The sequence below is a fragment of the Epinephelus fuscoguttatus genome, linkage group LG23 (genome assembly GCF_011397635.1).
Source record: "Epinephelus fuscoguttatus linkage group LG23, E.fuscoguttatus.final_Chr_v1".
Taxonomy (NCBI): Eukaryota; Metazoa; Chordata; class Actinopteri; order Perciformes; family Serranidae; genus Epinephelus; species Epinephelus fuscoguttatus.
Window position 1 is genome coordinate 30380846 of NC_064774.1, and position 26137 is coordinate 30406982.

The 26137-nt window shown below is 39.8% G+C and overlaps 2 protein-coding genes across 3 annotated transcripts in view; one reads left to right on the forward strand and one right to left on the reverse strand.

The window, feature by feature from the left end:
* focad (focadhesin) overlaps window positions 1-20626 on the reverse strand; it is a 75693-nt gene extending 55067 nt beyond the window's left edge. The window contains exons 1-5 of the mRNA XM_049568013.1: window positions 20578-20626; window positions 15283-15354; window positions 14544-14618; window positions 13605-13759; window positions 3476-3574 (exon numbers count right to left, since the gene is read on the reverse strand). Coding sequence (XP_049423970.1) covers window positions 3476-3574; window positions 13605-13759; window positions 14544-14618; window positions 15283-15339 — 386 coding nt within the window. The 5' untranslated portion in view covers window positions 15340-15354; window positions 20578-20626. The remainder of the gene's footprint in view (window positions 1-3475; window positions 3575-13604; window positions 13760-14543; window positions 14619-15282; window positions 15355-20577) is intronic.
* A 3886-nt stretch (window positions 20627-24512) lies between these two features.
* Window positions 24513-26137, forward strand: part of mllt3 (MLLT3 super elongation complex subunit) — a 76831-nt gene continuing 75206 nt past the window's right edge. For both annotated transcript variants that reach the window (XM_049568020.1, XM_049568021.1), the window contains exons 1-2: window positions 24513-24662; window positions 25479-25659. In XM_049568020.1, coding sequence (XP_049423977.1) covers window positions 24651-24662; window positions 25479-25659 — 193 coding nt within the window. In that variant the 5' untranslated portion in view covers window positions 24513-24650. The remainder of the gene's footprint in view (window positions 24663-25478; window positions 25660-26137) is intronic.

Here is a 26137-nt window from a genome sequence, read left to right on the forward strand (position 1 = left end):
TGCCAGGCCAACGGCGCCACCCTGCTGCCCTCAACACATTCATCTTCCCACCAGGGAGGTACAGGCTGCCAGACAGACGCAGACAGTAGAGACAGCGATGAAGACAGAATGAGAAAGAAAAGGACAATGGGAAGGAGGAGAAGACTGTCGGAGAGAAAGAAAGAAGGGATAGAGATGTGGAGAAAGAGGGGTTAAGAGGGAGCAGGGACAAAAAAGGAGGAGGTGTGGAGGTAGAGAGAGAAACACGGCAAGCAGGAGGGAGGAAAGGAAACATGAAGGAAAAGGAAAAAAAGACAAAGCAGCACAGTCTTTTTATCACCCGCTGTAACTGATTAAGGAGGCCCTGGGTTCTTGGCAGAGGTGCAGATGTAAGGGGGGAGGAAGAGGAGGAGGGGGAGGAGGCAAGGCTCCAGCAGGAGCACAGCGCTACTCTGTATCTGGCTGCTGATATTCAACCAGTTAGACTGACCTGTACCACAGAGAACTAGCCCTACTCTGTATGGTAACTGTCTCGTAACAAAAGCTGCCAATTAAGTCTGACCTTCATTTCCACTGGTTAAAATACTGGTCAAACTAACTGGTGAGATTTCCTCAAATGGAGAAATTGCTAGAAAGAAGTTTGACGGGTCAAAAAATGCAAGCAGTCAGACAACTAGACAGGTTGTAAACAACAGTTTAACGACATTAAAAAAAAACAAACTGAGAGTGAGTGTATCCAAAATGTGGATACTAATCCCTCGTAGTCCAGTTCCACAGCAGACATTTTGAAGGTGTTGCTAATAACATTAACGAAGGCTCAGTTTTATTCAAGTGTTCCATTACGCCCTGACAGTGAGCCAGCAAGCACTATACCAGGACCCTGAAACTGAAGCAGCTAAATGGAACTCAGCCATCTATCATTTCCTAGTGTTACAAGTCAAAATGTCATCAGCTAGCCTGGTTCTGTCCAAAGTTCAAACATACAGCTACCAACACCTCTAAATAAGCAAGATGTATTTGTTTGATCTGTACGTAAACAGATGAAACCTGTGTGCTGAAAACTACTAAGGCACATTCATAGCTTTGGTTGATTTCAGCTGGAGTGGAAGCCATTTATGGACTTCTGGTAGACAGTAAGCAAAAGGTCAGTCTTGTTCAAGCAGCAACCTCCGGGGCTGAAAAATGAAGCCAACACGTACGTGCCAAAAACTGCAGTTCCTCAAATGGCCTCTTGAGGCTAGCTCCAAAAGTGAGTTAATCACCAAAGAACCCCACGTTAAAATGCTTAACTTTACAGCAGAAATAAACAGTTTGGTCTCTAGAGCTAATTTCCCCCTTCATGACAGCTGTACAGGGAATTAATTATTGTGTAACTCACCCATTTACTTTTTTTATCAAGGCTTAAAGTTACACATAATCTAAGGGTGTGCCACTTTGAGTGACAGGCTGTCTGCAGATAATGACCTCAGCTTCTCAGTCAGATCCACCCCCTCACTCCTACACAGCTTCAGCCTCTCATCCAAATATGGTCACTACTGTCTCCAAAAAAATCAAAATGATGACGGATGTGATGCTGAACTCAAGTCCACAAACCAGTGGGTGACGTCACAGTCTCTACATCCATTATTTTTACAGTTTATTACCATTTTTTTTATACAGACATGCTGGATTAGCCTAACTTTGTTTGACTCGGCATGTAAGACCAGCATAGTAGGGATTTGCGTCTCTATTACAACAGATCTACCTGCTTGAAGGTGTGTCTTAAACTGATGACAACTTGTCTTGAGTGAAGACGTTTAAAAGCTGAAGGCTGATCCACTACAGCCCCCCATTATTTTGCTGCGAGTGTTTCTCCATCACACAGTACAGCAGGTAAAAGACGTTTACCTGTTGGAGATGAGTTGTTTGCAGAGGTGCAGTAAGAGCCTGCTGCCTGCAGCTCTTCAGCCAGCATCTCACTGTGGCTGTTCCTTCTTTTACTCTTCCTCCCTGCTGTGTTGGTAGACTAGACATTTTTATTAATGAAAAGCCGTTAACAAAGTTCTGCTTACTTGGTAATAAACACATTTAATTTCCTCTAGATTCTTCACAATAAACTCTCCCTGGTTACTTTGTTATGTAAAAGCTTTAATTGTGAAGCAGCAAAAAAATAGTTCAGTTGCATTTTCAATTAATGATACTCAGAGTCATTTTTCTCTTAATTTGACCAAAGAACACAGATATGACTAGATACTACCTTGCGATGGGATCACTCTGCGGCTCATCACTTAAAAACGAATGTGGGCCAGGGGCGTAAAGTCGGGACAGCCCCATCCCTCCTTCCTATCCCCCTACTTCTGGCCTTCTTGCTCGGACCACACCCATTTTCAATCTCAGCCTTTAAAACCTGCCTTTTACACCTGTAAAGTTTTGTAACAGCATATTTCATGGCTGTGATGCTATCCTTGTGGCAAAATCTATCCACGGACAGACACATAAACACCTGGCAAAATACTTAAAATGTCTTCTGTGGTAGTTTCCCCCATACAACCGGTGTCACCTGGACCACATCACACCACGATGTTATACACACAGGCTCACAAGATGAAAACAATACCAGCCGTGAGCACATTGTCACGGCTGGTAGACATAGGAAGCAGTATTGTGCTGCAAGACTTGCTGTCAGTCTCTAGAATTCAGTTTCATCCTGAGTCCCAACTACAGGTGTGAAAGCACCAGGGGGACCAGATGTTGTGATTTATGTGGGACTGCGCAGCAATTTCATCCCTTGTCCCATGTTCCACTTATTGAGATGATGTCCCACATTTTGCTTGGCTCTAGTTTTCAAAAGTCAAACCACCGCAGGACAGATGCTTTTCTAAAATCTGGCTTTATCCAGTGGCTGTGAAGAAGCAGGGAAGGCTGTCATCATGGGGCTGTTTGACGTCAATCAAACTGCGCATTTGCAGTTCAAATGCAGGTGAACCTGTCACTGTATTTGCTACGCTTTACCCAACGGGGAAAACTGCAAGTCAACGCAAAGTCACATGCAAGGCAGATTAAGGTGAAATATAATGGAGAGTACCACAAATAAAAATAAATGCAGCTGCAACAAAGGCTGAAAAACTACTTAAAACCAAGTGAAGTCAGTTGAACATGACAGTTTCAGGTAATTTTTTTGTCTCTCAGCATTGGTAACATGTCCCACACTGTCCCACACTAACATACTCTTTGTCCCACATTTGATTTATTGGGATCGGGTCACCGTAGAACTTCCCCTTGGTCCTACAAATCCTATGCTCTACTTTAAACTGGACTGATGTAAGGTGTGCCCAGCAGGAGGTGGAGTCCACCTATCAGGAGCATCCTCCCACCCATCTCCTGTCTCAAGTTGGAGAAAATAACCCTGATAAAGTTATCACAACTACAGGTCTAGTATCATCAATTGTACAGCACAGCAGCCACAAACAATGATACACTCACTATTTAAGTTACTGTGTGTGTGACAAAGACTGACCTGATGGAGTAGGGACAGGTGAAGTGTGTCTCTCTGTCTCTCTGGTCTGCCTGCATCTGTAGCAGCCGTCCAATGACCTTTATCAGCCCCTGGACGTTCCTGTTCACAGTTCAAGTCAGAAACAGGACACCAAGAGAAAGTGAAGAAATACTTGAAACACATGAAAGAGGAAACTTTTACTGTTGATGATTTTGTTTTTAAATACGCTTTCTTTCTGAGATTGAGATGAGAAGATCAGGGTCATCTGATTTCAATCAATCAATCAATTTTATTTATACAGCCCAATATCACAAATCACAATTTGCCTCACAGGGCTTTACAGCATACAACATCCCTCTGTCCTTATGACCCTCGCAGCGGATAAGGAAAAACTCCCCAAAAAAACCCCTTTAACGGGGAAAAAAAACGGTAGAAACCTCAGGAAGAGCAACTGAGGAGGGATCCCTCTTCCAGGACGGACAGACGTGAAATAGATGTCGTACAGAACAGATCAACATGATAAATTAACAGTAATCCATATGACACAGGGAGAGAGAGAGAGAGAGAGAGAGAGAGAGAGAGAGAGATGCAGGTAATGACAGTAGCTTACAACAACATTATTGAAAGTAATAATATTATAGTTATAGTTCTGGCTACTGTGGTACAATATGTTGAAAGTATGTATTAATATCTGGCAGTATACATGTGTGACAATAGTCGTGTATAATAACAGTAGAAGTATGACTAATGACTAATGATGGCAGCAGCAGCAGCAGCAGGAGGCATCTGGCAGGACCACGGCAGCAGCACAACCACACACGTCACGCTGTCCAGGCACCGCTGCGATATGATTTAATCTGAGAGACAGTGGAGCACAAAGGCTCTGGAGAAGAAGCCGAGTTAGTGACATCCAGAATGGCCGAGTAAGCAAGATGCAGTAATAGAATACGAGAGAGAGAGAGAGAGAGAGAGAGAGAGAGAGAGAAGAAGAAGAAGAGAAGGTGCCCGGTGTATTATAGGGGGGTCCTCCGGCAGACTAGGCCTAAGTCAGCCTAACTAGGGGCTGGTACAGGGCAAGCCTGAGCCAGCCCTAACTATAAGCTTTATCAAAGAGGAAAGTCTTAAGTCGAGTCTTAAATGTGAAGACGGTGTCTGCCTCCCGGACCGTAACAGGAAGATGATTCCACAGGAGAGGAGCCTGATAGCTGAAGGCTCTGGCTCCCGATCTACTTTTGGAGACTTTAGGGACCACGAGTAACCCTGCGTTCTCAGAGCACAGTGTTCTGGTGGGATAATAAGGCACTATGAGCTCTCTAAGATATGCCGGAGCTTGACCATTTAGAGCTTTATAAGTTAACAGTAGGATTTTAAATTCAATTCTGGATTTTACAGGGAGCCAGTGCAGAGAAGCTAAAACAGGAGAAATATGATCTCCTTTCTTAGTTCCTGTTAGTACACATGCTGCTGCATTCTGAATTAGCTGGAGAGTTTTTAAGGACTTACTAGAGCTACCTGATAACAGAGAGTTACAGTAATCCAGCCTAGAGGTAACAAAAGCGTGGACCAATTTTTCTGCATCTTTTCGGGTCAGGATAGGCCTAATTTTCGCAATATTACGCAGATGAAAAAATGCAGTCCGTGAGGTTTGTTTTAAATGAGAATTAAGAGACAAATCTTGATCAAATATTACTCCGAGGTTTCTTACGGTAGTGCTAGAGGCCAGAGCAATGCCATCAAGAGAAACTATGTCATCAGATAAAGAGTCTCTGAGTTGTTTGGGGCCAAGAACAATAACTTCAGTTTTGTCTGAATTTAACATCAGGAAATTGGTGCTCATCCAAGTTTTTATGTCCTTAAGGCAATTATGGAGTTTAGTTAATTGATTACTTTCTTCTGGCTTCATTGATAAATACAACTGAGTATCATCCGCATAACAATGGAAATTTATAGAGTGATTTCTAATGATGTTACCTAAAGGAAGCATATATAGAGTAAATAGGATTGGTCCGAGCACAGAACCTTGCGGAACTCCAAAACAAACTTTGGTACGTAATGACGATTCATTATGAACATGAACAAACTGAAAACGATCAGATAAATAAGATTTAAACCAGCTTAGTGCAGAACCTTTTAGGCCAATTAAGTGATCCAGTCTCTGCAGTAGAATTTGATGGTCAATTGTGTCAAACGCCGCACTAAGATCTAATAAAACAAGTACAGAGACAAGTCCTTTGTCCGATACTCTAAATCCTGACTGAAATTCCTCAAATAAATTATTATCATGGAGAAAATCACACAGCTGGTCTGCGACTACTTTCTCAAGGATCTTTGACATAAGGGGAAGATTAGATATTGGTCTATAGTTGGCTAACACCTCTGGATCCAGGGTGGGCTTAATTAGTAGAGGTTTAATTACAGCTACCTTAAAAGACTGTGGTACATAGCCTGTTAATAAGGATATATTGATCATATCTAATATATGAATGTTAACTAAAGGAAAGACCTCCTTAAGTAGCCTAGTTGGGATGGGGTCTAAGAGACACGTTGATGATTTGGATGAAGAAATCACTACAGTCAATTCTTGAAGAGAAATTGGGGAGAAGCAATCTAAATATATATTAGGTTTTACAGCTGTGTTTGAGGTTAGATAGGTACTATCTGAGGACAGGAGGTCATGAATTTTGCCTCTAATAGTTAGAATTTTGTCATTAAAAAAGCTCATAAAATCATTACTGCTAAGGGCTAAAGGAATACAAGGCTCAATAGAGCTTTGACTCTCAGTCAGCCTGGCTACAGTGCTGAAAAGAAACCTGGGGTTGTTCTTATTGTCTTCTATTAATGCTGAGTAATAGTTTGCTCTGGCATGATTTGTGTGTTTAGTCCAGAGCTGCAGTCATGAAGTCGCTGACCTAACTCAGCATAAGGAAGAAGACAGAGGTAAACTGCTAGCCTGGCTCAATCTAACGTGGACACATCTCACTCTCAGAAAGAAAGCCCAAAATATTAAACTGTTCCTTTAAGCTTTTTAACAGCATGAGGAGAATGACTTGCTGTCACTGACAGCCAAGAGAGCCTTTCAAAACTATGGAAAAGATAACCTAATCAGCCCTTGATTAAAAATTCAGTTGTCCATCTTATCAGCGCAACTTATGGTACTGAGGAAGGTCTAATGAGGAAGACCATGGGATGTGCATAAAATCTCCCGGAGCTTCAGTAGTATGCTTACCTTGAGTTGATTTTTTTTCTGTCAAACTATTGTTTTTGAGTTCTAGAATTAATTTTGATGCTAAATCTTTGTATTTCATTGTGAAATTATGATGTCACAGTTAAGTTGACCTTTATCCTGTAAATATAAAATGTCATCACTTCATCATCTAATCCTATTAAACATTTGTGTGGAATTTGGTCATAATTAACATATGAAGACTTAAGTTATAGCAAAACATGTTTTTGAGAGGTCATAATGACTGTAACCTTTGACCTTTGACTATCAAATTCTAATCAGTTTATTTTTAAGTTCAAGTGGACTTTTGTGTCAAATTTAAGGTGTTCTTCAGATATCGCATTCACAGGAATGAGGGGACTGGAACATGTATGTTGGAATTACTAACCACTTCCTGTTTCATGGCGCAAACATGAAAATCTGATGCATCACTACAGTCACGTGGTTCGACGAAATCTCAAGCTTTGAAAAACTTGTTGTCAAAGGTCTATAGATGGTACAGACAAAATTTGAAGTCAATCAGATCAAATTTGTAGGAGGAGTCTGTTAAAGTAAGACCCTGGGAAATGGCCAAAAATTTCTGTTGAGTTTAGGGTATGGCTCCAAAAGACTTTTTTGTATGTTATGGGGGTTACACGTGTCTACCAAGTTTCATACATGTAGGTAAAACCAGTTTCGGGGGGTGCTTTGTAGAAAATTTGTAGGGGGGGCTACTGAGCCATTTTATCCCACACATGTATCACACTCATAAAATATCAAATTTTATACCGGTTCTGATATGTGTGGAAAGAATCATGAGTTTTTGAGCAAGTTGAGCTCCTGAAATAAGCAATTTATTTCAGGTAAGAAGAAGAATTCCTTGCATTTCAATAGGGTCCTCACCCTAGGCTTGAGGCTTGGGCCCTAATTTTTTTAGATGAATCAATTCACTAACTTTTAAGGTTTTTAAGGATCTGTGGGACCCTGGCTAAAAGAGGTTAAAAGCTCTGAGGAGGCGAGCGAGCCTGCAGAGATTGGGATGATTCTTGGAGGATTCAACCATAAGTGACTCCTTTCACTTTACACTGTCATTAGATCTGTTGTTTATATAAAAATACTGATAGATCAGATATGCATTCATTATTCTGGCATGGGAAAAGGCAAATATTTTTGTCCCACCAACCACTGACAAAAAGGTCATTTAAAATGCTGACTCAACATTTTCCACATTAGATGAGTCGTATTATAGAAAAGGTCACTTTGCAGTTAGACTGGATCCTCCTGCTCTGATGGTTGGGACATGAGAAGAATTAATGGATCCAAGTCAGCAGAGGGGGCAAGGACAATGTGCCAGTGTCCTGTTACTAAAAGCTGAATTATGCTTCTGCATAGAGGTGCTGTGTTACCTAAAGAACATGCTCCATGTACAGAACAAAGACACCATGTGCTGTGTGCTGGTTTGCCCCTGTACATTTTGTCTTTTATTGTCTTTTGTTGGCCTTCGTCCTATGATCGAAAAAAATCCAACTGACTCATATTTAGTCAACTTCCTCCTTCTTATTGTAATCATGTTTTAGTCTGTTTTACTTCAAAATTCCATTTCAGTGAACTCTTGTTTAGTCAAATATATTGTATGCAAATTTAAGTTTTTGTTTCTGGTTGGTCCCATAAACTTCTCATCTTTATCATGGACAAAAAAATTGGATGAATATATTTTGTCTCATTTTTCAAAAGTGACATTTTTATTTGTTTCTGTCAAGCTTGTTGTTTAAAGGCTTAACCTGCCAAAAAGATGCACCTCAACAGTTAAATATTTCACAGATCAAAGGATAATGCTGACTTACTACAAATTAGCTGCTTCTTAATTGATTGAGAAAAAAAGACAAGGAAAACATGGAAAGATCACTTATCTTTAGTGATGCTCCAGAATTCAGCATTTAACCTTGTGAGTACAACCCTATTATAATTTATAGGAATGGCTGCATCTCTAAAAATATGACCCAAGTCTTAATAAAATAGAATTATCCTCAAAGGGATGGTTCAGATTTTTTGAAGTGGGGTGGTATGAAGTACTTATCCATAGTCTGTGTATTACCCACAGTTAATGTCTGTCAGTAAACCCTCAGTTTGGAGAAGTGACTAAGAGTGACAAGAGTGCCTCAACAGACTCTCAAACAGACACTCCAAATGTGGAATGAAACACTTAAACATTTTAACTTGAGGAAGGCAGCAGATATTTCATATTGGTTTGCACATGTCCCAGAATTCATACCTAGTAAGCATGACAAAAGATTTAAAGATTGGCTTTCCAGTGGGCTCACAGCATTCTGCACTCTCATACAGCAAGGTAGCACAAGGAGCTCTCAGGAGCTTGAGGACAAATTTAGTTTGAAAAACCGAGACTTTTTCAGATACTTAAATATTAGTGATTATATTGGACAAAAAATAAAGAAAACTTAACCCCAGAAAATGAGCTATGCCAAACATTTATTAGAGTTTATGAGAATGAACCTTATAAAAAGGTCATTTCAAACTGTACCTGGGCCTTCAACAACTAAATAAGGAAAACACATCTAGAGTTAAAACAAGAGGGACACTGAGGGTAATCTGATGCACGAGGGAAATGGGAAGCGATAATTAGACAACAATGGAAAACAGCAAGCTCTCCATCCTGAGGAGAACTGAGTTGGAAAAATGTCATGCTTTACTTCTGTACTCCTGCCCAGAAAAAATCTTTCTCAAATCAGACTGTTGACGACCATGTGGGAACAAAGAAGCAAATCACTTTCATATCTTTTGGGGGTGTCCCTTGGTGGTTCCTTTTTGGACTAAAATTTATAGCATCCTTGAAACGTTTTTTTAACCAAAGTCACATTTAATTTTGAATTGATGTACCTGAATAGATTGGAGGAACCTGAATGGAGAAAAAAGGGTAAATATCCGCTAAGAATATTATTGATGGCATGTAAGAAATCCCTAACCAAGCAATGGCTGATCAAAGTAACTAGTCCATACCCATTGGTAGCTTTGTCACCTTCTACCTATGCCAATCCTCAATGCCTATGTGCAGTTTCACATAGACTGACCACGTCAGTGAGTAGAAAAACGTGGAACAGACAAAATGACTGACTGACAGAATGACATACTGACAGTTTCCGTGATTATGTACTGCATACCATACCATGACTTAGTCATACCAAAAATTAGGAAAAAAAAACAAAACATTCAGCCACAGGGGGAGCCACAGTGATTGGTTACATTTTAGCCATTTTTAACCCTATGGGCCCTAGGCCTTTTTGGGGTATTTTTACTGCCTTTACTTTTGAGCTCATATCACAGTCATTCTAAAGGCTACATACACATACTATTTCTTGTTGTTTTTTCTCAGGACAATCTGGGCTAACCAGATTTGCCATCATTTCATGTCCTTCTATGTGCCTGTATTTTATATTCATTTTTATATCAATGAAAAAAACAAATCCATGTGACTAAATTCTTACATTTTTACATGTATCTCATCATAGCACGTTGGAAGTTGACATATTCTGCCATATATGAAGAGGGGAGACTCTCTGGAATCTGGCAGTATAAGAACCATGATGGTGGGACATTCTGTCACTTCACAGCTGTCCAAAACATGTGGTATGTGCCAGGCGGACATAATTGCCAGTATTTTTTCATTATTGCAAGAAATTTCATTGACTCATTCACAAGTCAAAAATGTGTTTACATCTAAGATAATAGAAAAATAGTCAACCAAGTGCAATGATGTCCTCCAAGATAATATTTGTTTTTCAGTTTCAGTTATATATTGGGGGGACATTTTGGGGGGGCACGTGTCCCCCTCAATGTATATGGTGAAACACACGCAAGCCTAAGACGTGGTAAGATACGATATTCCTCACTACATGAAGTGACCGATAACAAGATCTGTATAATGGATTGTAAAGAAATTCATCAGGTTTTTATTTTGTAGACAATTAATCTGGATTTATAGCGTGATGGGATGACAGCACAATGATGTGTGTGGTATCACTGGAAAGCTCTGCTCCTGCACTTTCATGTGATATGTGTGGCATTTCTGTGCAAGCCTGGGTTCGCGAGTAATCCATCGAAGAGTAATGTGTGTGCAAAGCTGTATGAAAGCTCTGTTATACATCAATATAAGGATGTATACACACACACATATATATATATATATATATATATATATATATATATATACATACAGTACAGGCCAAAAGTTTGGACACACCTTCTCATTCAATGCGTTTTCTTTATTTTCATGACTATTTACATTGTAGATTCTCACTGAAGGCATCAAAACTATGAATGAACACATGTGGAGTTATGTACTTAAAAAAAGGTGAAATAACTGAAAACATGTTTTATATTCTAGTTTCTTCAAAATAGCCACCCTTTGCTCTGATTACTGCTTTGCACACTCTTGGCATTCTCTCCATGAGCTTCAAGAGGTAGTCACCTGAAATGGTTTTCCAACAGTCTTGAAGGAGTTCCCAGAGGTGTTTAGCACTTGTTGGCCCCTTTGCCTTCACTCTGCGGTCAAGCTCACCCCAAACCATCTCGAGGTCCGGTGGGTTCAGGTCCGGTGACTGTGGAGGCCAGGTCATCTGCCGCAGCACTCCATCACTCTCCTTCTTGGTCAAATAGCCCTTACACAGCCTGGAGGTGTGTTTGGGGTCATTGTCCTGTTGAAAAATAAATCATCGTCCAACTAAACGCATGTCGCTGCAGAATGCTGTGGTAGCCATGCTGGTTCAGTGTGCCTTCAATTTTGAATAAATCCCCAACAGTGTCACCAGCAAAACACCCCCACACCATCACACCCCCTCCTCCATGCTTCACAGTGGGAACCAGGCATGTGGAATCCATCCGTTCACCTTTTCTGCGTCTCACAAAGACACAGCGGTTGGAACCAAAGATCTCAAATTTGGACTCATCAGACCAAAGCACAGATTTCCACTGGTCTAATGTCCATTCCTTGTGTTTCTTGGCCCAAACAAATCTCTTCTGCTTGTTGCCTCTCCTTAGCAGTGGTTTCCTAGCAGCTATTTGACCATGAAGGCCTGATTCGCGCAGTCTCCTCTTAACAGTTGTTCTAGAGATGGGTCTGCTGCTAGAACTCTGTGTGGCATTCATCTGGTCTCTGATCTGAGCTGCTGTTAACTTGCGATTTCTGAGGTTGGTGACTCGGATGAACTTATCCTCAGAAGCAGAGGTGACTCTTGGTCTTCCTTTCCTGGGTCGGTCCTCATGTGTGCCAGTTTCATTGTAGCGCTTGATGGTTTTTGCGACTCCACTTGGGGACACATTTAAAGTTTTTGCAATTTTCCGGACTGACTGACCTTCATTTCTTAAAGTAATGATGGCCACTGGTTTTTCTTTAGTTAGCTGATTGGTTCTTGCCATAATATGAATTTTAACAGTTGTCCAATAGGGCTGTCGGCTGTGTATTAACCTGACTTCTGCACAACACAACTGATGGTCCCAACCCCATTGATAAAGCAAGAAATTCCACTAATTAACCCTGATAAGGCACACCTGTGAAGTGAAAACCATTTCAGTTGACTACCTCTTGAAGCTCATGGAGAGAATGCCAAGAGTGTGCAAAGCAGTAATCAGAGCAAAGGGTGGCTATTTTGAAGAAACTAGAATATAAAACATGTTTTCAGTTATTTCACCATTTTTTGTTAAGTACATAACTCCACATGTGTTCATTCATAGTTTTGATGCCTTCAGTGAGAATCTACAATGTAAATAGTCATGAAAATAAAGAAAACGCATTGAATGAGAAGGTGTGTCCAAACTTTTGGCCTGTACTGTATATATAGAGCTAAACTCAGCCCCCCTTTAGCCAACTGATGTAATATTGATTCATTGATTCATTTGCATCCTTCCATGACCCTCTACCACTGTGCCAAATTTCACATGGATTGACCAAGTCAGTGAGGAGAAAAACGTGGAACAGACACACACAGACAGACAGAGTTTTTGTCATTATATAGTAAGATACCCAGTATTGATGAATGGATTGACTTGGTATGTAATATTTATGTCATGGAGAGAATTACTTGTAGTTTGAGAACCCAGAAGGATATTTCTATTGAGAGCTAGTCAAAGTGGTTGGTGTACGTCTCAAACATTAGATCTGACTTTGTCTGAATAAGTACTAGACACATATTGTGGTGTGATCAGTAGCCCCCTATGGTCTATATACTGTATGTATGTTTTGATCCAAAATCCTTGTTATCAGAACAAATATATTTGGTTCTTATTATATATCTTCACTTACCTTCACTTTTACATGCTAAAGTCACACTGTAACATAAACAAACTAACTGATGGAGGCAGCAGTAGACCAGCAGCTCCTGTGTTCAACAATGTTAAATCACTATTTTCTCAATGGATTCTGGCTTTGAAGAGAGCAATGTAACAGCTTCAGTTCCCCGTTAGAAATTGCTGTCTGACATTAAGGTAAAACAATGAAAATACTCTCAATAAAGAATACACTTAAACTGATATTGATTGTTTTAGGTGGGACTTTTTTTTAGGTGGCTCAAATATGTTAATTGCTGTGCTGACCATCCACAGCAGTACATTGCTTTGCTTCTTCAGTGGTACCCCAGCCTCTTCTCCAAACTGGGGGCGTGCTGCTGCTATCTACAGTATGTAATACCCTGACTATGGATAAGTACCTCATACAACCTTTAAGTTGGCCCAAAATTTACTTTTGCAGGAATGTACAAGAATTACACAAACTGACAACACAGGTAAAAGCAAAACTAATGTAATGTTGGATTAGATGAAGTTCTACGTTAACGTTTGTAGTTTTCCTTGAGAACGCATAAGGCTCTATTGATGAACTCATCACATTGTGTTTGCTTGTAGGCACGATGCTCCCACCTGGTGTGAGTGTGTGTTGTGTACCTGGCAGAGGGCAGGAGGTTGAGGACACTATTGAGGACATATTGCAGGTCTGCGTGGCCTTGATCCACCAGCAGCACCACGGCATCACAGCAGACTGAACGCACCAGTGCACAGTCACTGCAGCACTGCTCCCACAGAGCCTCTATTGCTGAACCCTGACACACAACAACACACACAACTCAAGATGCTGATCCAGATTTATCTGAAAGGTATCGTTAAAAAGGACTTCACGGTCCAAAAGTATACCAGTACCGGTATAACAGTATCCACAAAAAGTGCTTGTTCTTGCCACTGACAAGCTCAGATTATTATTCTGACAGCATTATGGGAAGGACCCCTACAGAGACACCTTTTTGTTAAAGAGTAAGATCCTTTTGGGGCAGTTTCTGGTTGTATAAAAAGGATCTTACTCTTTAACAAAAAGGTCTATCTCAATAGGGATCCCTTCCATAATGATGTCAGACACTGATGTCAGTGGCAAAAACAAGCACTTTTAGTGAGTGTAAAGTGACAGAGCAAACAAGCCCAGAGTGGTTACATTGCAGCCTGTTTCTCCTGCTGCAACGTTCCAGTTACAAAAATTGTTGTTTTCATGAGTCACTTAGACACAAAGCCATGGGAAAATAGGGTCTGGGTTGGAAAATACCAAACTTACCCTTCAAGTTCCTAAAAAACAGTTTGTGAAAATGCTGCAAGTAGGCATCAACTTCAACCAGGGAAATGCTCAAACATTTGACACATTCCACCTCTCAATCGATTAAAGCCACCTTTCTTTCAATGACTGATATCCAGCTGGTTCACATTTTCAATTGAACCCTTACTCTGTTAGGTCATGCAAAAACAACATGTTAAACAGGAAATATTTTATATTTAGGACTAAAGAAGCAATTTCATGAGGCCTTTAAGCCACAGAAAACAAATATTGGATATGTAACTTACCTGGGTGGAGGACTGTGTGATTTGTCCATTTGGCCCTTTCTCCTTCAACACAGCAGCAACAAGATTTCTCACCGCCTGGAAAACCAAAAGCAGGGCAACACATTGAATACAAGTAAGGTACTGTTTTTTTAGAGAGATCTTTCTATTGGTTTTTCCAAAATCTGTCGTTTTAGTAATGTCTCTCCAAAAATCATAACACGGTTCCTTCTGTGTGGTGATATAGTAGTTTGGTCAAAAGAAAATAGTTCCTACATGGATTATCTTGAGTAGCCAGGTTATGACCTCTGAAAAGAGACACTGGTGCTGAGCTTTTCAAATGTTCTTTTTTTTTCTTAGAGCACAACAAGCTGAGTGCCATCTAGATCCATTATATTGGAGAGAAGGGAGACACCTCTACGGCTGATATCTCCAACACTCGGCAACTCGCGTCAAAACAATCTAGCTCGATAAACAGCACTACAGGTAAGAGGAAAAATATGTATGTTTGATTTGGGGATGAACTGTCCTTCTTCTAATGCTTTCAAGGCATCATTGAAGATTTTTGTTTTAACCAAAAATTTAAGCCAAACCAAAAATTTTTTTTTTTAAAAAAATCTAGATTTCCAAGACAGATTACTTATTTGTTAACAAATGTTAATCTCAGAACCAACTTGAGAATTGAAGCAGGTATTAGATTTTAACCCTACCAGTGGAAGGAGACACTTGTCACTTCCACATAAACGTCCAGTCTGTAGCTTACCTGTGCTTGTATGACAGGGCTGGGGAAATCAAAACGAATCTTCAGACTCTCTGTCATATCTGCTGGTCATGCCTGAGAGCAGAAGGAAACTCTATGACAATAAGTTAACAAAAATTATTAACAAGTAAACATTATAAAAATGCATGTTCTTGCACTTCCAAGAGTGCCAAAAGGGCTCGGTGCTTCCCTTTTATTGACCTGGAGAATATCACATATCAGAGGTGGTAAGGTCCACCTTTGAAACAAAAGTGAAGTGACGCAGCCACCTGTTGCTTCATAGCATTAATGGAGCAGACATTCCAGGGAGAAGCACTGCTTGGAGGTATTCAGGGAGCGATCCTTTGAAAGCTGATCCCTGCCATGTATTATCAAATTATTGGCCTGCAGCCATGACATAATTTTGCATTAAATTATTAACAAGCCATCGGTATACCACCCCACTCACTAACTCACTGGTTGCTAAGCAGACGAGTGGCCCTTCTCAGGTTGTCTCATTAGGGCCTGACAATATGCCGTACAGGTGCTGCTGACCACCAGCTGTCTGAGGCCTTCAGACCACAGCTGCTCACCAGCACAGAGCAGGTCACACTTCATACAGGAAGAATTGATATATGTTATGGGGTTTGAATGTAGCTGGGGATAGAAATGCATACAGCTTGTGTTACTGAATGAAATATGTCTGCTGCTGAGTACCAAAAGTAAAACATTTGCACTATATATGCTGTATGGTCAGATCTCACTTCATCAGATATTTCCGAATTTTTGTTCTGCTGTGTTTCCCAAACATTTATATATCTGTGGCAGCCTGCCACGATTAAAACATCTTCTGCCACACTTTGATTTTCTATTTCTGGAGTTGGAGTTATTTTAGAAGCGCTGTTGGAATATATATAGGCTACCATTTGGTTACTAAGTGCTCCACATGCTCGCTCGCTGCTCAGAGCATACTCTAGGCACAGACAGAGCAGCAGAACACCAGGGGTCTAATTCATAAAACAATGTGTAGGATCCATACTAAAAATGTACAAACACAAAATAGCCAAAAATAGAGTGATTCAAAAAATATTCAACAATTTCTACAATCAGGCTTCAACGTATTTCCCGTCTCTAAACTGTTCGTAAGCATAGGTCAAAGTTTCTCCCGTCAAGTCTGTTTTTATAGATCACAACTTTTGCATGGGAAGTGATGTACGCCGGTCAGTTCCGCCTGCACTGCATTCATGGACCCGTAAAAGACAGGGGGAACAGACTGATACTGATATTGTATTTATTCTTGATGTACAGCACTTTGTTTCAGCTGTGGCTGTTTTTAAGGTGCTTAAGAAATAAAGCTGGATTGGATCCTGATCTTGAAACGAGTCATAACCCCCCGTCACACTTGTCACAACTTCCTCTTATCGCGGGGGTTGTGACACTCAAAAAACTGATCCACTGATTAACAGATGACTCTTTTGCAATGTAAGTCTATGGAAAAAAAGTCTTTTTGGGCCACAGGGAATCACAAGACAGACCCAGCAGTTGTAGCCTAATTCCACTGTTTGGCTACTACAAAAGCTCGGGGCACTTCCTTGAGGCCTGGTTACAGCCCTACAATCCACATAACTGTACAAGGGCATAGGTTTCTTTTAACACTGGGGTTTTATGCATCAATTTATGCCTTTATTACATCAATTTATGGTAAAATATCTTTAATTCTATCGAAATTAAAGTCCTGCACCACTTTTGGCAGTAGCAAAAATACATTTGATGATTTGAGTTAAAGCAAAGAAACAAAATATACTGATCGGTGACAGGCCAGTATCTGAAAAAAGTAATAAACAGGGTAAAAAAATGAAGTTTTCAGGTACGAAAACAGCATAGAAAGAGGGTTTTTTCCTTAAGTGATTATGTTTTAGTCCATTTTCCTCTAACTTTTTTCTCTTAATCAATATCTGTAAACTGATATATTGGTTTAACATTTCAACATTCAACACAGGGAATACGAGCCTCATGTAGCCTAGCCCCTACAACCCCCTCCCCAAACACAGACACCCAACCTGACCCCCCCCTCTCCTGCTGTTATCTAAGTGATAAGCCAGCCTGCTCTGGTGTACTGTCCACCACCCTGCTCCTGCACGCTCCACACCAGCTCCCACTGACATTCAGCTTCAGGGCCACGTAAACAGGTAGGTCAGCAGCTCCTGCTTCTATACAAATATACTCCAAACTGACTTTATCAAGTGCTTATTTACTGATGTTTGTACACAGCATAGCTGCTAATCATGAAATATGTACATGTCACTACTTGTATTGCGATCATACTTAAGCTTCATAGTCTTTACAATGAGTCTGAAGAGTGTGACAAGGCTGTGGGTGGTAGACGTTTAATTTAGTCAAACTAAAAACAAAGAGTCAGTCATCACTTGTCATGGTTTAGGAGACAGCTATAATTTAGAAGTTGCTGACTGCTTCTCTAATTTTAAAAACTGTCAACAATCAGCTAAACCTCAAAAAAGTTTGTACAGCAAACTGTTCCAGTGGTTTCTACAGCATATGTACCTTACAGCAAAACAATATAGGCTGGCCTGTACTGCTAGGTCTGCATTAGCAATACAAGGGAGGACAATGCATGAACAGCGTTGAGCCAACAGTGCTTTAGAAATGACACCACTGAGGCTTTACTGTGTGACACTCGCTGCTGCAAACTGCATGGGCCCAACAGGCACGTGGGATTTTTGATGTCCTTTCAGGTGGCACAACACACACCCTTTCACTGCCACGATGGAGGGCCTGGTTCCATACAGTACAGTAAAAAGACAGTTGACTGTATTCTTTCACATGTGATAAAACATTAAGTTTAGTTTAGTGTGGGGAAGTACGTTATTGGATATTTTTGCAGATATCCAATCTAAAGCAACTCATTTGATCGATGACCAATAACTAATACCAATATTGATTTATCCACTTTTTCCCCACCTACTGTTAGTGCTCATCAAGTCTCTTCTTAGTGGAATTAACATCATATTATGTATAATCTTATCGTGATGGCCCACCAGCAGATGGAGACATGAAATAGAATGCTTTTCAATGTATGTAATATTCAGTCCATGGTCAAAATAAGAAAGAGCACATTGGCCGATTCTGATTGTTCATTGTAAAGCTAATATCAGCTGATACCGGTGATATGCCAATATTATCGCGCATCCCTAGTTTAGTGCTAATTTTAATTTTCTCTTCATTCGATACATAGGGTTGGCCAGTAATGTTGTATTATTGAACATTGAACAGTAAGTCAGTCAATCAAAATAAATCTGACAAACAGCAGTTAAAATAATCTAATAATGGTGGTAGTTATTAATTGAGCAAAAATGCAAAAAACATTATCAATTTAAGGATGCTACTGTGAGCTTTGTGATGGGCATTTTTCACTATTTCTGATATTTTATAATGTGTGAAATAACAACTTGCCAACACTGACCAACTTGCTGAAAGTAATACATAAATATACAGCAACCAATATCCTTATGCCTGAATCTTCATCAATTATTAAAACACAACTAGACACATAAATGTCCAGCATAAAAGATGAAGGGATGAAAGGTCCCTTCAACGTAGAAAGTTCAAAATAAAAGCACAGAAAACCAGAGACCATCTTGCAATGGGATCACTCAAGCCGCAATACAGCGATCTGCAGCTGAAAGCGAATGTTGGCTAGGGGTGGGGTGGTGCCTTTGCTCTGGCCACACCCAACTTTGAACCCGCCGTTATTATGATCTCAACTACACACCTGCAAAGTTTCATGAGCCAGGGGCATAAAGTGGGGGAGCAATGGCCCCTTAACTACTTCCTACCACCCTATTTCTTGCACTCTTTGCCAGTCCACACCCATCTATAAAAAAAAAAAAAAAATTAAATCCTATAAAGACCAAAAACCTGACAAATTACAGCCACCATGTTTTTTCAAACAGGTGGCCTGATACCATCACCTGTAAAGATGGACAACTATCCCCAGACATTAAGCCAAAATATCTCAATCAACATAATAACCCATATCAGCGGATGGGGCATGAGTCCAACGCAAAATTCAAAGCACATGTCAAATAAAACTTTCCCAAAGGAAGTTTCATCCCAAGATGTATGATTAAGCAGTCAATTTCTTATAATTTTGTATAATATGATTTTCCACTACAGAAGACACTTGGAGATCACTAAAACTGGGTGGGAAAAAAATGTGGATGTATCAATATCGGTATCAGTTAATGGCCAAATGAGTTGTTATACATCAGTGAATTGGATAACTGCAAAAAAATCCAATATTGTGCATCCCTAGTTTGCAATGTGATGCTTTTTGAAACAATCAAACAAACACATTTCTGTGACACACTGATTAGTCTTGTTAAAAGGTTTTAAATTGCTATGAGCAGTGGCCTCCAACATGTCGACCCAAGGATGAGCACTACTAACCCAACAGAAAACCTGAGGTAATATTTTGACCATATCAGGTGATCACAGAAGTCCTGTTAGCAAAGAGTACTGTGGTCTTCACAATATGAGACGTACAGCTGTTTAACTTCAGCAAACTGAGGTAAATGATTACTGCTGTTTTGAAAAACCTCAACATCACTCCGTTCACTGTCATGACTACTGTATGCTACCTTGCTTACACGCTACATGAAACAATGTAGTGTTATAACGTGTTATAGATAGTTTACCAATGCATCCAGCCGGTTTTACGTCAACTAAATGATGCTGCTGTCGTCCACGGTGTTGTAATTCTGTGGGTGTTTTTCTTCTGTTTGTTTTTTCAACCAAACCGTTTGGTCGCTTAAACTTGTGCCGAATTAAAGGTCGTTTTCTGCTCTGTCAGAAAATGAGTCAGTTACGTTTTGCGCACGACAATATTTTACTAACAAGTAAGTGAAAATTAAGTTGGCATATTTTTCAGTGGCCTTTGGTGTCGCGCGTTCTCTCAAGCTAGTCGTGGTCCTGATGCTGGCTAACGTTACGTGTCATACACACATGACCAGTCGCCTAAGAACTCAAGAACAAACCGTTGTTAGACACTGGACCCGCTTAGTAATTATAATTAAGTTAAATACAACCCACAACCTAGCATAATAAGTTATAGCTAGCTTAACCGGCTAATAACAGCTAATAACAACAACAGAGTTATCAACACAAAAGCTAAAGCTATTCAACTGGCCGTGCATGTGTGATAATAACGGACTGTGTTCCCTCCTGCAGTAGGATAAGTTACACATGAGTCTCTCTGTTAAAAGTAAATAAAAGTTAGACTTGTCTCTGCCCAAACTTTACCTCATTCATCCAGCCTCCTGCAAACCCACATGTAACTACGGCGTGTCTCGAGGGCCAAAATTGATAGAAACACTACGCAGCATAAACCTTTCTCTAACATTTACTACAAGTCATGGTGCAGTAACAACCTTAGTGAGTCAGGCAAAAGTTACAGTTAAATAAGAAAGCTTTCAATAGTTACATATGTGTATTATTATTATTATTATTATTATTTTATTTATTTATTTTTTTACAGTATGTGTATTAGCTGAATACTGGTTAAGTTGGACACTTTATGATAATTTACCTTCTGCCTCATTCTAAACACTTAAAAGATATTCTATTCTTATTTAAGCGCAGACATAATGAATCAAATATGCAATAGTAATCTAAACAACTATATAATTACTTTTTTAAAGGAGGGGTGCAGGTACAGTACACTCATCCCCCCTCCCCACTATCCTCACCACCCCTCCCTCCCTCCCTCCCTCCCTCACCCATCTACAATATGTTGTAATGGGTTTAGTATCAATTTTAAAACAAGGAACCTTCTTGAAGTTTTATTATAATGAATTCACCCAGGCTAAGTTAGGTTAATCTGCACGTCAAAACAGCCAGTGCAATTGAATGCCTCCCATTTTCCATGAGGCCATTCTCCTTGCCACATGGCATGGAGCCTCGCAATAATACACATGATCCAATCCTTGGTCCTCTTGGCATCATTTTCACCACCATATCTGGCTTTGTAAATATTGTTTTTTTTAAGGCAATGCATGAAAATTATCCATCACTGGTTAGGTGTTAAGTCCCTCTTGAAATATGTAGTTATCTAGCTAAATGTATGAGAGACACATAAAAGGGAACTCAGATCATCCATTAGAATAACTAGAATAACACTGTCCCAGACTGAAAATATGCTATGGGTGAAATGGGACAGTGTCAAATCACGTTAAAGACAAAAGATCAATATGAATGTTTTTTGAGATTTTTGTAAAATTATGATTCACCATTACATCCCATAGCAAAATATATAACAATTATAAACTGTCCATGCTTTTTAAACATTCCTATAACCTTAACATTGTTCACCTCAGAATGCCATGTCACTTTACTTTCAGTCATGGTTCACTGTGAGGTTGTTGAACGTGCCGTGTCATGCCACCAGAAGTGATGTCATACCCACAGAACCTTTTATCTTTAATCACATGCTTGCTTATAATGAGCTCAGTGATGGAAGTATATACATGTACAGATAATAATGGTTAAGCTTATCTGTCCCACTTAACCCATTTTCCCACTTCACCAGTACTCATCCTACACCAGAGCTTTGAGTCAGTGTTATCAGCTGGGTCAATAATTGCCTCCTATAATGAATTCTGCGCTTGCATTCAAAGAGGGATATGGGGAAATCATTCTTACATTGACCTTTATCTAATAAGGTTGGTCCCACTAAGAATGAGGTCGCACTTTCAAGGGGACCTGAATAAGCTACACTTTAAAAATACAGTAATACAGAATAAGAACAATAATATATATATTCAATTAACCAAAGTAGCAAGACATGTTAATTGTGCTTTTGCTATTTGTCAACTGAGTTTTTATTTGGATTTTTCTATTGACAGTAATTATGCATTTTCAAGCATAAAAATACAATTTAACATTGGATTTAATGACTTTATTTTATTTAAACAAATGAAAAGTCGTCCATTTCCATGCACAAATGGGAAGTAAAGCTTCAATTTAATTAAATTTTCAGATTAGATATATCATAAGGATTTTTTTCTAAAAACATTGTGATATTTATTTGATAATCAATGCTGCTGTATACACAAGACTTAAGACTCTTAAGGCTGAAGACTTAGACCTCTAAAATGTATCAGTTCATTTACTATACCTAGCCTATATATGCAGACAACAAACAGACAAACCAATGACCAATCGTAAAACTTACTTTTTTTTTTTTTTTTTTTAACAGAATAATGTCAATATACGCCTATTATCCACCACTGCCACACTGTATTGCATAAAAAGTCATTGCATCAAAATGATCCAAAGTCAGATGTGGAACCATTTTAATCACATTAACCATACATGAATGTTGGTGTTTGGCTGCTTTATATGGATATGAAGATCTCATATATACTGTTAAAACATGCATCATTCGCCGGTTTTCCCCTGGGACTTGAAGGCAACATAATTACAGGACGGTTGCGGCCACCTGATTGGAGACCCGTGTGTCTGCTCTTCTCTCATTGGCTCTTTACGTCTCATGCTCTGTCTGCAGCCCCAGCGGGTACACCAAGCTGCGCTTGCGCCCTACCACTCAACATCGTCAGGTTTGCTGAATTGAAGCAGGGAAGTGACGGAAATGAGAGGATTTTACGTTCAAAATAAAAGAATGAAAACTAACGAGCATGTCATGTCAGTGAAATGTTTGGAGCTACTTTATCTTCATTTCTCAAGAGTTTGTCAGTGAATGGAGTGCATGGTAAATGTAGTTTGCTTATCTAGTCTTAGCGACCACTCCAAGTGTTCACAATTCATTACAACATTTACACACACACTCATACACTTGTGGCAGAGGCTATCTTGCAAGGTACCACCTGTTCAGCAGGAGCAAAACCCATTCACACACACAAGCTGGGTTTCAGCGTCTTGTGGCATGAGCCAAATATTGACCTTCTGATCAGTAGATGACCAAGCTACCAGCTGAGCCCCAGCCGCACCAAGTAGTGAAATAATTTAAATCCAGAGCCGTTTGCGATAAAGGATGTTAAGAATCCATTTCAGAATTATTGTCTTAGCATGACCATCAAATGTCCATACAAACAGTTTGTGTTGTTACAGGTCAGGGCCCTTTGACACTGAACACTTAGCGGCCCATGAAGGTCTTCATTCAAAGTTAGCATTTTAGCGCTCCCAGTTCTCTCGTCTTGAAGTCAATGAGTTTTTGGTTGGATGCATGAGCAAGCTTAACAGATTTTCACATTTTGTTTTACGAAATGAAATATATCAGTTCATACAACCCTCGTGAATTTTGAAGCTTATGTGTCTTAAAAAGGTGGATGCTAACAAATGGCTAAATGAGACTACAGAACGTCATCACACCAAACATGGCTTTACAGCTTCATTCTGGTAGGGATGTTATGTCGTGTGACCATAGTGTAGTTTGTTTAGCCTAACATTAGCTTTTTACTTCTGGTGATTGCATTTAGCCTAACACATTATAAAAGCAGTGTTCATTTGTGAATATTATCTTGAACAAGTATGTAAGTATCATGAATGTTTGTTTGCCACAGAGTTTGTATTCTGCAGTAATCCAAAATCCAGTGGAAAATCCCATAGGCTTTTTGACAAGGGAACCAGGGTGACGCTAACTTCCATGTTGGCAAAAAGAAACTATAAAAAGAAACATATCATACTGATCTAGACTTTTTTAAGTTTCTACTTTTTTGGCATAGAGTAGGGACATTCAACTTTAAATGGTCTTTTTTTGTATTTATTGTAAATATCCTCAGAATCCCAAAATCCGCAAATGGGTTTGAAGGGCATAATTCTTTTAAAAATCTCTTAAAATCTTTTTTCATCGCCAGAGACTGTGATTATCCCCTAGTCACTCAGGGAGGCCTGAAAATGGAAAAATACTTGTAGATCCAGGGAGGGTCATGATATTAATAAAATAAATAAGAGAACATCCCAGCCACCCCCTACTCAGATAAATAAAGTACAGTCCCTTAGAGGCTTTATTTTTTTGTATTTTCAGGAGAGGGTGACTTGGACTCATGGTTGGAGTAAATAAAATGCAAACACCATGTCATCTCAATGCAAATTAGCAGATGCATTGCTTAACAGCATTCTGCAATTTGGGGAGGTACCTTGAGAAGGGCCGCACTGCGGGGGTTTTATTTTGAAAGTCCACAGCGGAAGCTCCCCATGTTATCGCGGGGTTTTGACAGCCGGCGAGGCTTTGAAAGTGTTGAGTGTGACTTCAGTCCAGGAGAGACCATGTCCGCCGTCATAGGCAAACTGTACTCACCTCTACTCTCATTTAAAACTCATTCTCCATGAAATAACAGTAACGCGGGGCCTCAAGGATGGCCAACTCGGTGAGTAGCCAGTTGGATGATTTGCTTGCCACTCCGCTTTAATGGAATATATTTTTGGACATTTTGCCGCTGTGTCACACCGGAGGAGTCGGTGGTTTTTTACTCCGTAACGAGGATTTTCAAGCCGCACAGCTAGCTAGAGCCGATACGTGCCGCTGTGACTGAATGGACACTGATGCAAAATTCCGTTCACAAACCTGGCAGCTTTAATTTTTGTCTGCTTACCGCCAAATGACGCTTTTTCTAATGCGTTAATTGAGGCAATTTAAAATTAAAGGAACAGTCCATTATTCAGTTTGGCATAATGATACACGCAGTGCGTAAAGTAGCACGAAAATTGGCGAAAATACCAACTTTCTCGAGGGTTTTTGCTATTTTTTATGACACCATGCAACGTTAACATCCCCCATGGAAGAAAGCTGTAGAAGCAAATTTTAGTATAATTAAGTTTTGGAAATGTTAACTGCTCCATGAGTGGTATATATTATGAATTTACCTGAATGCTTTAGCTAATAATAAAAAGTAATAGGCAAAGTCAGGTTTACTCAAGTGTGTAGATTTGCGGGTTAGAAATGTTTTATTAAATTATCAGATTTTTGAATGGAGTTTGGTTTGATGCTCTCCATGTAGGAGGCAAGCAAATAAAATGGGCCGCTTAATAAAGGATACAACATAGAAGGGTTTATTTAACAGCACATTATGAAAATCTTTGGCTAGAAATCATTTTTATATTTTGTCAAACACGTGTGTTGGTTCATTCAAAGTGTTTTCTCGTCTTGAAACTAAGTAGTAACAATCCACAACTTAATTTCACAGGGTGCTGTTCAGGTGAAACTAGAACTTGGTCATCGTGCCCAGGTCAGAAAGAAACCCACTGTGGAAGGCTTTACCCACGACTGGATGGTGTTTGTCCGAGGACCAGAGCACAGCAACATTCAGCACTTTGTGGAGAAAGTAGTTTTTCACCTGCACGAAAGCTTCCCTAAACCAAAAAGAGGTAAGACACTTGCTGTTTCTGCTTCATCCTGGCCCCATTGTTTGTTGTGCTTTGGCATTATTTATGGGATTTCTGTGTTGTGAGAGTGGGAGCAGGGTTTGAACACATCAGCATCAAGCATCCACAGTCCTCATGTGTCCCTGATGGAGTCACTGAGTCCCTGTAGCTGACTCTGACCTCTGACACCTATTAAGGGTGGCAGAAAAAGTGAATTTACTTATTTTTTAGTTTCTCTGTACTGTTAGAATAAATTACTGAAATGCACACCCTGGAGAAATGAGAGTCGTTTTGATGTGAGCAGTAAAATAGTGCATTTTATGTCCTGTTGCAAAGTGTCTGCACTATATAGTAGCAAATGAAACAACATCACTGTGTCTCAGAAGACAGAATGGGAAGGTTGGAAATAATGTTTAATGATGCAAAGTGCATTTTATGGTGTGTTGATGGCGGTTTGGCGCATTTAAGTGTTTTCCTCTAA